General features: G+C 41.1%; 1 protein-coding gene across 1 annotated transcript; it reads left to right on the forward strand.

The window, feature by feature from the left end:
- Positions 1-116: 116 nt before the first annotated feature.
- ankrd28b (ankyrin repeat domain 28b) lies at positions 117-18386 on the forward strand. Its single transcript, XM_034228381.1, has 28 exons — positions 117-361; positions 3545-3628; positions 4131-4209; positions 4899-4969; positions 5075-5275; positions 6685-6772; positions 6947-7089; positions 7288-7500; positions 10555-10633; positions 10760-10874; positions 11065-11147; positions 11296-11359; positions 11491-11559; positions 11663-11803; positions 11934-12045; positions 12157-12183; positions 12882-12956; positions 13049-13250; positions 13591-13678; positions 13765-13882; positions 14674-14893; positions 15188-15275; positions 15373-15456; positions 15574-15719; positions 15827-15909; positions 16076-16158; positions 16310-16401; positions 16784-18386. Exons 1-28 carry the CDS (start codon positions 335-337, stop codon positions 17065-17067), a joined length of 3159 nt encoding a protein of 1052 aa, XP_034084272.1. The 5' UTR covers positions 117-334; the 3' UTR covers positions 17068-18386.
- Positions 18387-18646: the final 260 nt, after the last annotated feature.

Genomic DNA, 18646 nt, shown 5'->3' on the forward strand with positions numbered 1-18646 from the left:
GACAGTTATTGTAATATTTAACACAGTGCGTCTGTCACAGAGCGATGTTAGCAACAACCAACCACCACCTGCCTTACTAGCAGGCACAGCGCGTCTGACCAATCGTTTCGCATCTTGTTGGGAGGCGTAGTACGGTGGGGGCAACGCTATGGAGTTTCCGCTACTCCTGTGCTTTCATGCCATCAGGTTAGGAAGCTAGCAAGAGAGCTAAGCTAGCGTCACGCTAGGCCTCCAGCAGACCAGCGGGAGAGCTACCAAGATCAGACACTGCTATTCGCAAGGAGACAAATATCCCTTTATGAATCTGCATGAGAACAATTAAAATCCCAGAAATATGGTGGTTCTCAAAATTCGAGACCAGGTAAGTGATCGTTGTGTCAAAAGCTGACCCAAGTTTGAGCCACTATTGGCTGGCTAATGTTAGCTAGCTGCCCCGATTTCAAGCATTCGCCAGCAGAATGTAAGTCTAGTTTGTCCACCGGCTTAAGGCTAACAGAAGCATTTCCTTAAACATTTCATGTGAGCCTCGGTGATAAATGATCCCTTCTGAGGTTAAAGTTAGGTGCAGTGGTGCTAAGTGAATCACATTTGGAGTGTTTGGCGATAACAAGAGACATCATTGAAACACATGCTCAAATGGTTGTTGAGCTGAAGCTAATGATACTGTTTTTATCTCAGTATTTAGCTAGAGCCTGCGTGATATGCTACTTAGCTGGGAAGTGACTTGTTAGCATGCTGTGACTAAACAATTCAACAATAGCCTTTGAGATTTCGCTTTCAATCTCTAGTAATAATAGCCACTACTGTAGTGTGAGATGAGTACAATAACAACCAACGCTATCTGTTGATTGTAACGTTACTGTGACAACTGGCCGTTGGTGACATCCATGTGTTGTACCTCAGCTGGGGTGGCTTTATGATAGCTATTAGATTGGTTAGATAATGATGAAGCTTTTATGCACCAATTTCCCTAACCAAATGTTTAATCTTGTTTGAATACCACCACTTTGCTGTGTGGTGTAGCGATCTGTGCGAGGCGTTGTGTCCTGCTCAGTTTAGTGATGGTTTAATTTATAAAGCTGGTTTACATCAATTACATAAGTTATGTCCTTGATCACATCTTTAGCTCCCTGCTAATATTCGAATCGTTTTGAAAGTATTTGTGATTTGTTTTAGTTTTTTACTCAAATGTAATGTATGAATGTTATACCTGCAGGTTAACTGCTGTGTAATGGTTGTATTGAATGTACAACGTCACTGGCAATGTGACAGTACATGCTTCCTCTAACTATATTAAATACTTGCCACCTACTTGTGAAAACAAGAATAGCATTCCCTTACCTTTTAAGGGCTGTGTGTTTTGGACATGGATGCTATTCGTGTGTGTGTGCGCGCGTGCGCGTGCGTGAATGATCGTGTACCTGGACTCATGTGAGCTGGTGGAGTTGCCAAAGAGCTGTCTCCATGGTGATGGTATTAACTAGGCTGGCTTGTATGAGGAGAGGAGGTGCACAATCGTGCAGCCAGAGAAGCATCGAAAATCTCTTACACCAATCGGGCTGGACTCAAGAACTGAAAAAGTCAAAATGCACATGTGTCCTTCCCTTTCACTGGGGGGGATATACAGGCATTTTCAAGAAGAAACAAGTGCCTGTTTGTTACCCTGAATGTATCCTCGTAATTCTAAGCTCTACTGCACTATAACACCCTGTAGATATTCATGGGAATTATAACAAGTGAATGAGAGGATTGTTTTGTGTTATTAAAAAGGACTCAACACTTCTTGGTCCCTAGACGGTAATGCTAAGCTTTGTCTTGCTTATTCTAAATACTTAATGAGCATGAGTTCAACTGCTCAAATGTTTTATTCCGCTCAAACAGATTTACTATCTTATCCTGTTGCTTTTCATATACTTCAGAGACGTTTTTTCTACCCATGCCAACACCTATACCTGTTCACAGTAAATATTAAGTGTTGCATTTGTCTTGCTGTAGAAAAGTGTATTGCATAAGGTTCAATTGTGTTCTGTCTGTCGAAGGTGACTACTTGGTTTAATGCTCGACATTCACATAGCTTAGAAAAAAGATACAGGATATGAATGTGATTGTGAGTCATTGAGACATATAAGGAAGCAGTACTAGTCTTTCTAGACACAACTAGAAAGACTAGTTGTGTCCAGAGACAGCTAGTTCTATTTGATAAGGTTTGTCTAGTATGTAGCTCAAACAATACCAGATGAACTAGAGGTCTTTTGTACAGTAACTCTTATAAGCCACATGGCTGCACTTTAGCTAATTATCTAGCAGCCCGGTGCCTTAAATGAGGGATGAAATTGTAATGAACGAATGGACTCTGCGTGTTACATCATTCTGACTGTACGCAGAAGCAAATCCAGCACAAGGAAATTATTGTATGAAAAATATCGTCGTCATATACAAGTCTTGACTTCTGTTAATGCTAAGACTGTCTGCTGGTGTTATGGTGGATCAGACAGGAGTGTGAAGCCCTGTAGATCTCATTAACATGACGTTGTTGTACATTAGCACATTTTCAAACGGTTGATACAGGCATTGATCCCTTCAGTGTTTCCAAATCAATTTGACAACTCACAGATGTCACACTGGTTTATACAAATTAAAAAAAGTTGTCATAATGCTGACCGTTGTTGTGGATATCTGGGTTTTGGAGCATTCGGTTGTCAGTTTGAACTCACTATTCAGCGACACGTAGTGTAGGTGAGCTTGTTCAACAGGAAATGTTGGCAAAATGCTGCGACAGTGTCACAATATATAACTTCAGCTATCTGTACATGGGTAATTACTGCAATAAATCATAAAAAGTCTTTCAGTTACATATCTTAAATGTGTTTTTGAGACATGGATATGAAAATGTGTTTAACTTTTGAAACCGTTTTCAGATCAGCTGGGTGGGTTTTTCCTATTTAACTCTGTTTCCGTTAAAGATGTAGAAAGTCATGTTTCTGTCTTCACAAAAAGTGAACTGATCAGCACGTCAGTCATTTGCAGCACAATGCTGGACTTGTATTCAATCAAGTAAAGGGATATTTCTCTCTGTGCCATGGGATGGATGTGGTTTTGCTTGCCAGCAGACTGTAAACACCGAACAGAATTAGAAAGTGGCTGCTCAGCATTTGTCCTATCAATCCTGACAGTCTGCCGCCATCATCCTCTGTTTGTGGAGTGAGTCATCGTTTTGTTAAATGTACATTTGAATGCCTGTACAGACCTGACATGAACCTAACTTGTTTTCGATGGCCTCTTGAACATGATTGTGTATACTCGGAGCAAATAAGCTTTGTGTGTATTGTGGTGCTTAAGGACGAGGATCCTGCAGTCTCTCTAAGGGTTACATTCTGAATGGTTATTGTTTTCTCAAGTTTGACCTATTCTGTTGGCATTTCTAGTCAGAGAAACACGGTTTTCCCGTACAGGCTTGCATTAAGTTTTACTGAAAGTGTTGCATGTCTGACATAAAAGTCTTGAGAATAAGTTGATTTGAACACAGTCTCTTTTTCTTTTACAGCCTGCTTTGCTGAAAGCTATTTTCAATGTGGACCCAGATGAAGTACGCTCACTGATATTCAAGAAAGAGGATGTGAATGCTCAGGTAATCTCATTAAGTCACGCTCATTTCCGCATTTCATTACCCTTTTCTGATTTTAAAAACTTCCCTCCAACACAGAACTTAAAAGTTGCCATTTATAATTGTCCTTGAATGCCCTCATAGAACTCTATCAGTTAGTCGTTTTTACTACAAAAAAAAGCAATTAGGTTTGTTTTTACAATTATTACTGCATGATCTGACTAAGCTTATTTCATTGCACTTCCTCTCCATTCTTGCTTTAGCTGGGCTGTTTGTTTCCAAATAAAGCAGGTTTGTACTGGAGGAGGTTTCACTGCAAGGCTTTAGAGTGAATGAATTTGTGTTTAACTGGTTCTGTCAACATGTGAACAGTTATCTCTCATTTCTAGAAGTGTATATGTAGTTTAAGAATTGTAATGCAAGACAGATCACAACCAAATTAACATTTATAGAGTAGAGTAGAGGTACACATTTAGACTGGTTTCTATTTATTTCCAGTAAACGTCTTTGTGTTCATTTATTACAGGACAATGAGAAGCGAACTCCGTTGCACGCTGCTGCTTACCTCGGAGATGCAGAGATTATAGAGCTGCTGATTCTTTCAGGTATGTTTTTCAAAAGAGGATTCATGTACTGAAATGAAATACCATCATATGGATTTCTGTCATTTTTATAGTGTGGAGCATTTAGAAATTGAGCTTTCAGAAATCGGAACATTTTATTCTCGACATTGATGTCAGATTGCCTGCATTGTATCTGAAAGCAGAATAGTTCAAAACCAAATATAGGTTTAATGTTACAATATATAAATGATAAGTGCTCATCAGGTATCAGTAGGGATTATCTAGGAAATGGCTTAGCTGTTGATTTGTTTATTAAAAGATTTCTGGCTAAAATAATTATACCAATGTGAGAAGTATATTTCTTCCTGAAGTTTAAACCCTTGTAAATCCCTTTTGGCCAAGTTATCATCCCCTTTCATCTCATTGCCGTACATAGGCTTAACATACTGATTTCTCTATTCTGGGTATTGAAGGGAGTGGTAAAATATGCTGATGTTAGCTTTTCGTAGAGCATAAGGATATGTTTCAAAGGCTTATGTAGCCAGATGGTGCATCTGCATTCAACCTACACACTTTGCAGTCTGCTCTTTTGCTAAGGTTTTTGCCAACAGAGATATTAGGAAACTGCCCTTCATAAAAATCAATAAGGCATTCTGTTGAAATGTTGCACTGGATGGCATGTAACTGTATGACCTTAAACAGTCTAACGGCCTGTGTCATCTGACTTGTAGGTGCCAGAGTAAATGCCAAAGATAACAAGTGGCTCACTCCTCTGCACCGGGCCGTGGCCTCCTGCAGTGAGGTATGTGAATGTTCCTCCGAGTATGCAAAACACACAAATGTCGCGCAACATTTTTAAATTCTAAACCGTGTGGAACCTTAACCTACATGTGATGACTTCTTGCAGGAGGCTGTTCAGGTCTTGCTGAAACACTCTGCAGACGTAAACGCCCGAGACAAGAATTGGCAAACGCCGCTTCACATCGCCGCAGCAAACAAAGCTGTCCGCTGCGCCGAAGCCCTCGTCCCACTGCTCAGCAATGTGAATGTGTCCGATAGAGCCGGCCGGAGTGCGCTGCACCATGCAGCCTTCAGCGGGCATCTGGAGGTAAATTAAGCCTACATCTTGTTTGATTCAGCTGTGAGCTCTTCTGACAGGCTTTAATGCCTTGAGTATTGATTTCGTTGTACCGTAATGGATGGAAATGGAAGCACATTTGAATACCACTTGCTATACAAAACAGGACATGTAACTTTAAAGGGTCTGTGTTGACTATTTGGCTGCACTGTCTGATTTGTCTTTGTTTTGTTATAAAAGCATAAGCACTTAAGTGCTGTTCATATTGACACAGCAGGCTTGATAGCAGGTGGGTTTGCCTGGCTGTTATTATAAGCTCCTGATCTTCGTCTCTTACTGACAGGAAGTGCTTGCCTCATAAATGTGTAAACACAATGGGTATTGCAATACCAAACAAATGAACAACGGCTGCATTTTTGTTCGTTTAAAAAGGGGGAAGTAAACCAATCAACATCCACATTTAGCTATGTTGGCTACCTACAGTTAGCAGCTATGTCAGTAGCCATAGCTGTCATAACCACAACAAATTATTTGTATTTATTTTAGAAATTACACAACAGGTTGACAAACGTAGAGTAGGTTGTTCCTCTTGCTTTCAGAGTTGGTTGTTTGTATTTGTACCCATGGCATTTGGCATACGCTGTGGCCTATTCTTACTTTTAATTTTAAACAAATTACTAAACTGAGCTTTTGTTGTATGGAGAGTGAGAGGTGATGGTGATCAGCCTTCATATTTGGGAGTCATGCACAATTTCAAACACCATGATAAAGTCTGAAGAGGGAGAAGCCACAGCTCCTCAAACCATTGAGCTGCTTATAAATGAACCAGTCATAGTTTGTTGTGAAAATAAAGCATGTTTACACCATAATCTTCTTTCCCTAATCGATGCATACTGACATAGTGGTCCGTCAGTCATGACTTTTGGTCACGTTCAAGGACTCGGCATGCAGAGTCGGTGCTTGTCCAATCACGTGCCTACATGCAAATGATTGCAGTAATATAATCTTGTGCAAATTATGTATCTTAGAAATAGAGAGGTCATATCTAAGTGTTGCTGTGTATGCAAATCAAATGCATATAAGTTATAGTCCATGTACATTGATTAAAGCCTATGTGCGGTGTTCGACATAGGTACACTGCGTAAGTTATCAGTTTCATTCCTACTGACTTCCTCAGGTCTTTCAACCTCTGTTTGCTCAGCAATTTAAACAACGCTTTATAGCCTTGTGGAAACTCCTGAGATTAGTTTAAATCAAAGTCAACTTTAGGCATGTTTGTGGTGTAGAGCAGAGTATTAAGGCATTACGCACAATGTGTACACCATGGTTATGTGTTGGTGCACTAACTGAAAGGCAGCTGAATCAGAAGTGGTCAGGTTGTAACTTCCCTTGACATTTTCCCTGACTGCTTTTTTTCCCTTCTCTGTTCCTGCTTTTAGATGGTGAGGCTCCTGCTCTCTAGAGGAGCAAACATCAATGCCTTTGACAAGAGGGACCGCCGTGCAATCCACTGGGCAGCATACATGGGTAATAAATCATCCACTGGCATTATTACATCTCTATGTAATGTGACGAGTTCACCTCATCTTGTGGTCAATACAAGTCAAGAATTATTAAAAGGTTTTTTAAATGAACACAAATGAATGAGTAATATCTTGACAGCATATTCATGGTATGAAATCATGCTCTCTTTATCCTCAGGACACATAGAGGTGGTAAAGCTGTTGTCATCTCATGGAGCCGAGGTGGCCTGCAAAGATAAGAAATCCTACACCCCTCTACATGCAGCAGCCTCCAGTGGAATGATCAGCGTTGTTAAATACCTCCTGGACTTGGGGGTGGATGTAAGTTCCACCCACCAGCTTGTTCTATACTCTGCAGACACTGATAGATCTGATCGGGAGAGAATTCATGTAATAACATAACCTGGCACTGTGCACTGTCTTAGATAATGACTAGGATTTTAATATTCTGTGTACAAACTGTGTGTTGGTGAGAAACAGGGATGTCATGATAACTCTCTGTCTTATCTTTGCGTCTAGATCAATGAGCCCAATGCTTATGGCAACACGCCCCTGCACGTGGCCTGCTACAACGGGCAGGATGTGGTGGTGAACGAGCTCATTGAGTGCACCGCTAACGTCAACCACGTGAACGAAAAGGGCTTCACACCGCTTCATTTCACCGCCGCTTCACGCCACGGGGCGCTCTGTCTGGAGCTCCTAGTGTGCAATGGGGCTGATGTCAACATCAAGGTAAAAAGAAAAACACAGTTTTGCCTCTTGATATTTCAGCACTCATACCTTTAAAGAAGATGTGACCTGAGGCCTGTACTACGAAGCCGGTTCAACCTAACCTGGATATGTTTAAGTTACCCGGTTTACCTAATCCAAAACAAACGCGCTCTCGCTAAACGGTCCTACGACGCTGGTTATCAACTCGTTAACGCAAGCCAGCTTTGCCCTATCTAGTTATCAAATCAAGTTTTATTTATATAGCACATTTTTAAAACGATTTTTGGTCGAGCCAAAGTGCTGTACATGCATATAGCAAACAGAAGACAATAAATTACAACAGCAAAAATAAATAAAAATCACACACAGGGAAATGTCAGGAGTCGTGCTCCGCTCTGACTAGAAGGCCAGAAAGAAGAAGTGAGTCTTAAGTGTCGATTTAAAAACCCCTAGGGACTGGGCCGACCTCACATGGAGGGGCAGAGTGTTCCAGAGCCTGGGGCCAGCAGCTGCGAAGGCTCGGTGCCCTCTGGTTTTTAGCCTGGTCTTGGGCACTATGGCAGCAGCGAACCACTTCAACACGTGTATTTCGGTGTATTCACGGCATTCATTTTGTTATTCTACAGTATTGTTGTTTTATAGTTATTTGTTAATGTATACAACCCAATTTGTGTTCTATGAAATTGAAAAGGATATCGCATTGTGTTTGTTACTTTCGTTGCAGTTGTATATGTCTTAAGTGTAATTTGGCTTGGCTTCCTATTTATGAACATGCTTTTATTTTGAAGGAGAGTTAGCGCTGTTGACAGGAAGTTGTTGTTGCTATGGAAACAACGTGACGGAGATTAACGGAGAAAAGTAATATCTACATATAAAGACGGAGAAAGTAAACGATAACGTTTATGGTTAAGTGTTGGCACCCCCCCAAAGAGGCACAAGCTCTTACGTTGATATTGGAGATTTCAATACAAAACGAATATCCGAATAACGAAATTGAAACCCGAATAGTACTGCAACGATCGGATATTCGGGTACAGCCCTAATATGATGTGATATGAATGATAATGGGACACATCGACGTCTGCAACGCTAATGTTATAATAGTCAGATTGCTCTGAAGATGGGAGGTGATATTCTATTAATGTTCACGTTCACACAGTCGGTGATTTTTGCCGGCCCTCTTTCCTGCAACGGCAGTTTAAACTGTATTTCCTTTCTCCTGTAATATGACTTGATAGCTTTAAACTCTGCACACTGAGCTCTGATTGGTCAGCAGGCGGTGCTTTCACTGAGTTGATCTCTTATGCTGGAACCTAACCTGCTCCGGACCACGGGCCTATACTACGAATCTAGTTCAACCTATCCTGGATATGTTTTGAGTTATCCGGTTGACTTAATCCAAAACAAACCCGCTCTCGCTAAACTGTCCTACGACGCTGGCTATCAACTCGATCGCTCAAGCCAGCCGTGTCCTATCTAGTTAGGTGCGCGTTCACATAAAATGGGTGGTATCTGGAGCATTCGACCAATCACAAACATGGAGAAGCGTACTGACAGCGCAGCGTCATACTTCCTGAATGAAAAGTCACTATAATATTAGTCAAATATGAAGAAGTTAAACTTTAAACATCCATGACTTAAACACTTTATCCAGGATAAAAGCCACATAGTCTGCACCTGCAAGGTGAATACAGCTGGCAAAAGAAAAAGTGTTTGAATGCGTACATTAACAGGTTTATGATATCACTGCCCCGTCTAAAACACGATCTGACTTTAATTACATTTGACTCGAGTGTTTCGTCAACTTAATGTGTTGCTTAAAATAATACGTCTGCATACAGTATGTGACACTGTGAGTGTTGCACGGCCAGATACGGCTCAATAAGCTGACTCAGATAAGGAAATATATGATACATTATGATGTGATATGAATGATAATGGGACACATCGACGTCTGCACTCATAGTGCCGCGGACTGTAGGCAACGTAATGTTACTTTGATCCGGTTACTTATGTTGTGGCAGATATTTAATTAAGCTTTCTTAACATAATAGTATAATAGTTATAATAGTCAGATTGCTCTGAAGATGGAAGGTGATATTCTATTCATTTTCACGTTCACACAGTCGGTGATTTTGGCCGGCCGTCTTTCCTGTAACGGCAGTTTAAACTGTATTTCCTCCACACACTGAGCTCTGATTGGTCAGCAGGCGGTGCTTTCACTGAGTTGATCTCTTATCCTGGAACCTATCCTGCTCCGGAGCAGGCTAGCCACTCAGCATAAGTTATCTAGCCCGCTAAAAAGTGAACCAGCTTCGTAGGACCGGAAATCCCTGAAGTTAGCTTGCTAAACGAAAATCCTGATTCGTAGTATAGGCCCCAGGTTAGCCGCCCAGCATAAGTTACCATGGAGATCTAGCCTGCTAAAAAGTGAACCAGCGTCGTAGGACCGGAAACCCAGAGTTTTCCCTGAAGTTAGCTCGCTAAGCAAAAATCCGGCTTCGTCGTACAGGCCTCTGGGAATGCTGATACTTAATAACAGGCACTCCTCTCCCATATACAGATCAGTAGTTGCAATGATGTTACCAATGTTACTTGTAACAGTAAACACAAAACCTGAGAATGTGTGGTTAAGAGTTGAGTTGCCTCGCCCCACTTGTTGCTTGTGTTTGAAACCAAGTGTTTGTGTTAGTGTTATTGCTATTTTACTTTGCCTTTTTTTTTTTAAAGGCCATCATTTCAGTGTTTTTTTTACTTCCAGTAGGCTACTTGTTAAATCCTATGTTTTGTAGGGGAATAGCACATTTCTAAAAGTAAATTAAGGACCTATCTTTTTAATTGGCTTATAATTTGGGGCAATAGTAATGTTTTAGTAGTATCACTGTTCATGTTTTATGGTTTAGTAATATAAATCTTTCTGGTTTTTTTATACCTTGTTTTTAATTATGTTCCTCACTTGTTATTGTCATTTTCTGTCATAAAGCACTTTGGGCTGCGACGAGCATGAAAGGTGCTATATACATAAAGTGTATTATTATTATGTTGTGATATTGACATATTTGTATTTCTCTCCAGAGCAAAGATGGTAAGACCCCCCTCCACATGACGGCCATCCACGGGAGGTTTTCTAGGTCTCAAGCAATCATTGAGAATGGTAAGCTCTACTAAAAAAGAAAGATCTGCCTCGCTGGCTTTATTTCTCACGCTGGACTGAAGGCCCAACCTGCCTCCCAGCGAAACTCCGGCTGTGTGCTTACTTTCCTCTCTTTTATTTCTGAAGGTGCTGAGATTGACTGTGAAGATAAGAAAGGAAACACACCACTGCACATTGCAGCTCGATACGGGCACGAGCTCCTCATCAACACCCTTATCACCAACAGAGCTGACACTGCCAAGTAAGTGAGCCCTTTATCAGCAACTTCACACATCCTACAGTGGTGCATCTTTCCAAAGCATAGATGTAATGTCTGTTGTGTAACTTGTATAGATTATTCTGTACTATTAATAGGCGCTTTCCTGCTCTTACTTCAGCAGCATTGATTTTTCAGTTGATGCTGAACAAATTAACATGGGTGTCTTTTTCAGGCGAGGGGTTCACGGTATGTTCCCTCTGCACCTGGCCGCTCTCAGTGGATTCTCTGACTGCTGCCGGAAGCTGCTGTCTTCAGGTGAGCAACACTTTATGCATTCAGTGACAAATGACGCAAGGCTCTTGAAATGATTTGTGTTTTCAAGTATTGAAGAACTGTGCAACATCTGTACCGTTCAACCTCATATGCCGAATCTTTCTTTTATAATGCTTTTACTCTTCTGCAGGGTTTGATATTGATACTCCTGATGACTTTGGAAGGACCTGTTTACATGCTGCTGCTGCTGGGGGGTGAGCACAAGACAAATGAATATTGTTTTTAATATTATATGTAAGTGTTAAGATGTAGTTCCATGACTTGGTCCATCTTCTTCTTGTTCTGTAACAAAATCATCACCTTGTGAACCTCTCTCACCCCTCAGAAACCTGGAATGTCTCAATCTTCTCCTCAACACGGGGGCAGACTTCAACAGAAAGGACAGCTTTGGCAGGTTTGTAGTATTATTATTATTATAGTTTTGCACAAAGAGTTTGAATGCTCATCGTTCCTCGGTCAAATTTGAAGAGGGAACTGAGCTTTGTTTGCTTTTCCAGGACCCCTCTGCACTACGCTGCTGCCAACTGTAACTACCAGTGCCTGTTTGCTCTGGTGGGCTCTGGGGCCAGCGTCAATGACCTAGACGAGCGGGGGTGCTCTCCTCTGCACTACGCCGCTGCCTCTGACACAGATGGAAAGTAAGTAATACGGGTGTCTGTGTGGGAGGCGTGTCAAGTTTATGTTTTTTTTTTTGGCTGCTGAGTAACAGTTGAAGACTTGAAAGAGGATGTTGCTTCCTTGACTACAGCCTCTCTGTTGTGTCTGCAGGTGCCTGGAGTATTTACTGCGAAATGATGCAAATCCAGGGATCCGGGACAATCAGGGCTACAATGCTGTGCACTACGCCTCGGCATATGGACACCGCCTCTGTCTGGAGCTGGTGAGAACTTCCCTCCAGAGAGCACCATGCATAACAACCAGCGCCTAATTCTGTGTTGCTATATTGTAATAATGTTTAATGCTTTGCTCCTTGTATCTCTCTTTGTCACAGATTGCAAGTGAAACACCTCTAGATGTGGTGAGTTACATTTGTATAGTTGTACTCGTATGTATTCTGTTCTGCTTTGTGATGGTTATGTAAGATGGATAGATAGATGGATGGATGGATAGATGGATGGATAGATAGATAGATAGATGATGGATGGATAGATGGATGGATAGATAGATAGATAGATGGATGGATGGATGGATAGATGGATAGATAGATAGATGGATAGATAGATAGATGGATGGATAGATAGATGGATGGATGGATGGATGGATGGATAGATAGATAGATAGATAGATAGATGGATGGATGAATGTCTAGATAGATAACAATTAAACTGAAAATGAAAAATATATAAAAAATAAATAAATATAAACAATAGAAAATATCATATTAGAAAATGTCCAAAATACTACAGTAGCATACTGTATATACATTTGATGGTATATAATGTACAGATATACAGAACATAAATTGTTCATGGATATTAAAGGAAGGAGAAACTCAAACTGCTCATGTAGCAGTGAGTAACTCACTGTCTGACGAAGATCTCTGTTAGATAGAAATATAGATTTTGCTTGGAGCTATCAGTATAGTGTGCAGATGTATTATCTTACGTTCTCCTTCAGAACAGGCCAAAGTGCCATGCATATCTATAGTACCATTATTTGTACAGCTAGATGATTATATGTGGAGTTTGTTCTAACTTGTGTACCTGGTTTGTTCAGCTAATGGAAACCTCAGGGACAGACATCTTGAACGACTCCGATGTCAGAGCACCAATCAGCCCTCTGCACCTTGCTGTGAGTGGATCTTCCTTATTGTCCTTATTATGGCTTTATCCTTAATCTCATATTATTCATGTTAACTTGTTTACGGCGAATTCGTCTTTTAGGCATACCACGGTCACCACCATGCCATGGAGGTTCTGGTGCAGTCTCTGCTGGATCTGGATGTGAGAAACAGCCAAGGGCGCACCCCCCTAGACCTGGCTGCCTTCAAGGGCCATGTGGAGTGCGTGGACGTCCTCATCAACCAGGGAGCCTCCATCCTGGTCAAAGACTTCACCTTGAAGCGAACCCCCATCCACGCAGCAGGTAAGGACTAGGAGTGGCTGACTGAATGAGTTTGTCAACAACTTTCAGATATGCAGTATAAAATAATACATAGGGTAATTATTCACTCTTATTTGCTGCGGTAATGTGTTTTGTTCATTTGTTTTTATTTGTAAAGCCCATAAATGTTACTTTCTGTTTCTGTCTATAGACTTCTTGCACAATGTTTTATTTGAATTGTTGTATTTTAGTATGTTGCATCGTTGGACATGTGACATTAAAACCTTTGAATCTTGAATCTTTTGTTTTTAAAGTTGCCTTATAAATAAAGTTCATCATTATTATGACTTTACTAATGGACTGTGTCTGTCTTTCCCCGCAGCTACGAATGGTCATTCAGAATGTTTGCGTTTGCTGATTGGAAATGCTGATCTTCAAAGTGCAGTAGATATTCAAGATGGGAATGGACAGTAAGTGAACGTTTCGTCTGTGATCTTCGTTTTTTCCACCAGTGTTAGAAACTAATTGCTGACATTTTTTCTCTGTTCTCTCTCAGAACCCCCTTGATGCTGTCAGTGCTGAGTGGACACACAGATTGTGTCTATTCTCTACTAAACAAGGGAGCCAAGGTAGAAGCCAAAGATAAGTGGGGCAGGACAGCCCTGCATAGAGGAGTAAGAACATCTTACCATTCTTACATACACAGTTTGTTTTAAACGCTTCTATGATTTAAAGGTCTCCTATAATGCAAAATGCACTTTTTGATGTCTTTTATACATAAATACGTGTCCCCGGTTTGTCAGGGAACTCACAAAGTGTCAGAAAACAAAACACTCTCTCTTTTCCTCCGTACCCAAATCTCTAAAAACGGGGCTGCAACGGAGCTGATCCAGATTTGCTGCCGATGTGACGTAATATCGGAAATGTGGACTGGCTATACACCCACAGCCCTATCAGAAACGTTGCTATCAGAAATAATGCACGACGTGTTTTGGACGTAATATGGTCTTTGTTTACATTAGCAAGCATCGCTAACACTCAGAGCTAACCTGTGCTGGAGAGAGTATGTGTAAAGAAGCAGGATGTAAAAAGGTACTCACCTTGTGGTAAACCCGCAAGAGAAAGAGACACTTCATCGACAGGTTTTTAATATATTTTGATATATCTGAGACCTAGTATAATAGTATAATAGGAGACTTTTAAGTTTGGTGACGTTTTTTGTGTTTTTCTACTTAGCATTCTTTCTCACTATGATTGTTTATATGTTTGAAACTGTGCCTGCCTTTTTGTCTTTGCAAGAAATGAAATCTTAACATGTTGTCAGCTCTCTCGTATGTAAGTCGCTTTGGATAAAAGTGTCTAACAAATAACACGTAATGTAATCAAACTATGTGAAATGCAGTACCATACAGGATATGAAGAGTCAACGGTAACCCCACTAAGGCGTACTGTTCTCTGTCCACAGGCGGTGACCGGTCATGAAGAAAGTGTGGAGGCCTTGCTTCAGCACAACGCCAGTTTCCTGGTGCGAGACTGTAAAGGGCGCACACCGGTCCACCTGGCAGCGGCGTGTGGACACATTGGGGTACTGGGAGGCCTGCTGCATGCTGCCCAATCAGTGGAAACACTCCCTGTCTTAACAGACAACCAAGGCTACACCCCACTGCACTGGGCCTGCTACAATGGTACAGAGATGAGGGGTTTGAAATCCTCCATGGAAAACATTCAATACAGTTATGAATATGTATATTTAGCAATGTATGCCTTTTTTCAAAAAGAAACAAATTGGTAAAAAGAAGCACTTGACGATGACAACATACATTTTTCATGTTTGGTCTTCATGTCGTTTTTCATGCAATGTCTTACTGCACTCGAGGCTCAATTCTCACACATGTTGATGAGGACAAATGTTTCAAGAGAGCCCTGATGTAAGCACCTTGTGATAAAGGCTGATGTGGTTAATGTTTTCTTGTGTGCAGGTCACGATACGTGTGTGGAGGTTTTGCTGGAGCAAGAGGTTTTTCACAAGGCTGAAGGCAGCTCTTTCAGCCCCCTCCACTGCGCTGTGTAAGCTCTTGAGCCGTCTTCTTCTTTTTTGATCGGTGCATGCAAAGACATAACCTCCAACGGATGAAGTAATTGTGCTCCTTTCCTCTCTCTTTAGAATCCATGACAACGAAGGGGCTGCTGAGATGCTGATAGACACTCTGGGCCCTGCCATTGTCAATGCCAAAGACAGTAAAGACAGGTATATACACATTCATATAAAGACAAGTACAACTGACTCAACTTTATTTAAAATTCAGCTCATAAATAGGATGGCTCTGATAAAAACCGTACCCTTGTTCTGATGTTATTGTTGCAGGACCCCACTACATGCAGCAGCCTTCACTGACCATGTAGAGTGTCTCCAGCTGCTGCTGAGCCACAACTCTCAGGTCAACAGTGTGGATGCTGTAGGGAAGACCCCGCTCATGATGGCGGCTGAAAATGACCAGGCCAACGCTGTCGGTATGAATGCTTCTCTACCTTAACGCCTTGAATGGAAATCAACTGTCAGGTGTAAAAATCAATGCTGTATTGTGTACCTTCAATTTGCTTCCATATTTCACTTATAGAGCTGCTGGTGAGCAGTGCGAAAGCAGATCTCACTCTGCAGGATGCTGTGAAGAACACTGCACTTCATCTCGCCTGCAGTAAGGTTCGTATTGCCATATGGTGGCACTGTTCCTACATTCTCCAACAGCAAATATGCTGCATGTTTCTGCACCCAAGTGTTGAATTACCATTGTAACATTTTATTTACAGCACCATTATCCGATGTGGTTTGTTTTTTATATTTACCATGATGTTACTGTTTTCTACAGGGACATGAAACCAGTGCCTTGTTGATATTGGAGAAGATTACAGACCGAAACCTCATAAATGCTACTAACGCCGCCTTACAGACGTACGTATCACTTGTGTTGCTTTAGTGTCTTGTCTCTTCTGCATCTGAGCATTGGATTTCACTCGTGGTGTTATTAATGCAGATTCCAATCGTAAAATATTGACTTTCCTATCATCAGCACATATATGTTAAATCCTTTTTCTTTTGTTAGGCCTCTACACGTGGCTGCAAGAAATGGTTTAACTGTGGTGGTCCAAGAGCTTCTTGCAAAGGGAGCCAGTGTACTTGCAGTCGATGAAAACGGTAAATTCACAATATTTCTCTTTATCGATGCCATCACCTTTCATATCTGGTTTTTCACATTACATCAGGAACTTGCACCTAAACATAAACACTAATAGACACAGCAGGATCAGAAATGATTGCTTACCCAGAGCAAAAAAGCCCTTACAAATGTCTATGGTGCTGCTTTTATTATCAAGTTTGGGTAATAACAAGCAGTTAAAACATACTGAGTCAGGTATTATACTGATTTTCAAGATCAGCCTCATAGAAATGTTCAAATTCATGATTTTACGTAATTAAATCGGGAAATCCCGATAAATAATTTAACAGATGTAACACCAATTCTAGAAACTGTGTCTTCCTGTTAGATAATGTATGTGACACTGTCATTGTTTCGCAGGTTACACACCCGCCTTGGCTTGTGCCCCCAACAAAGATGTGGCAGACTGCCTAGCCCTCATCCTGGCCACCATGATGCCTGTGTCCCCCTGCGCCCCGGCCCCCACCCTCCCTTTCAGTGCCATTAACCACTACACCACCAGCCCCTCCAAGAGCATCACCTTCGACAGTCTGCCCACGCTGCGCGACGAGCACAGCTCCTACTGCAGCTTCAACAACATCGGCCATCAAGACGGTCCCTATAAGGAAGAAGAGCTCAATGACTCGGACTCAGAGACGTACTGAGGGACAGGAGGAAGCGATAAATGCATAAACACACACACTGTGTCTTAAAAAAATCACCCACCGCCAGCTTGGGAGGGCAGAAGTAGAAAGAAAAAGCCCCCACAGGAGCCTTAAGAGCCCCCCACCCAACAAGAGAGGGAGGAGGTGCAGCAGGCTGGCCCACACTCATCCCGACCTCATGCAGCACCAGGTGTCCTTCAGCTGATACTGGACCTCAGTGACCGCTGCTTTACCAACACTGACTTCTTGAGTGCTAAAACTGTACGTACTTGTTGGGCGGACAGCGACTTTTGTACGGCAATAACATGCTGAAGAGGAATGGTAGCACTTCTCCAAGAGCTAAACTGACAGGGACCAAAAGACATGGATGCATTTTAACCAAGTTTCGACTGTGTAAATGAGATTGTGAAATCTTGGTTTTATTGGTTGGCGGGGGGGTGATGATGACAGTTTTCATTTTGGGGATTTCTTGATGCGATGGAGAAGGTTGATGTCTGCACACTACATCCGTCAGAATGCACTTGTCCTTCAAGTCTGTAAGTCATACAGGCGTGGAAAATCATTTTTTTTTTTTTTAGATCAACATTTTAATATACCCATGTCCATGTCTTAAACTCCTTATCCTCTAGGAAGAAAACAAGTCTGATTTACTGACCTTAAAAACATTTGATATGTGCACCAGCTTCTTTTTAAGTTGATCAACCATACCTTTGTATATTGACCTGTCCATTGCGGTTTAGTCTTTCAAGAATAAATTATTTGTGTAATTTCAGTTCCTATTTATGTGTTCATTTCGTGCCTTCATTAGTTACTGAGAAAAGGTGAGTTTGTTGAGGCAGCTGTGAAAGTACAGTGATGCACACTAGGTAGGTAATGAAACATTTCGAAGAATCACTACTGAGGTATCTGAGGCTCAGCATTGTGAGAAGAAACACTGTAAAACCAATGATAGGACAGCGTTTGATTTTCTTGTTTGAATGAATTTGCTCTTATATTAGTCAATGTTTGTTGACAGGTTTTGCTTGCTTTAACTTAAAAAAAAGAAACCACTCGATTCAACCATCTTTCAGATCTCCCCATTTATGTCTGTTTTCCTGTTTAAAAATCCTTTTAACTGGAAATATGTACAATACATTTGCTAGCTTCTTTAGAAAGGAACAGGTGTTTTTCCTCTTTTCCTTGCTTTTTCTCGAAGAGGGATGAATCTAGCATGTATATAGAAATTATAACTGTGAATTCAACTCTCCAATGAATTCTTTCAGTACTGAGATTGCTGTATATTTTATGAGTAATAAAGAAATGAGTTATTTAATAATGAGCATGAGTTTCATTGAGTATTGTGTTGTATTCCTTTCAATAAAAGACACATTGAAAGCAGTTTAACAGACAAGTTTAGATTTCACAGCAGGAAAAGCACAGATTTAGCTAACATTGCCATGTTTTTCAAGGATACATATTATAAATACCACCTTTTGCATTTAGTGTTGTAGTTTGTCATCAAGTTTGCGGTAAATAAATAAGAAAGACCTTTGAGACAAATAATTATCTACAGCTTATTTCCCAGGCACAGTATCCATAC

This window comes from Gymnodraco acuticeps, unplaced genomic scaffold, assembly GCF_902827175.1.
Source record: "Gymnodraco acuticeps unplaced genomic scaffold, fGymAcu1.1, whole genome shotgun sequence".
NCBI lineage: Eukaryota > Metazoa > Chordata > Actinopteri > Perciformes > Bathydraconidae > Gymnodraco > Gymnodraco acuticeps.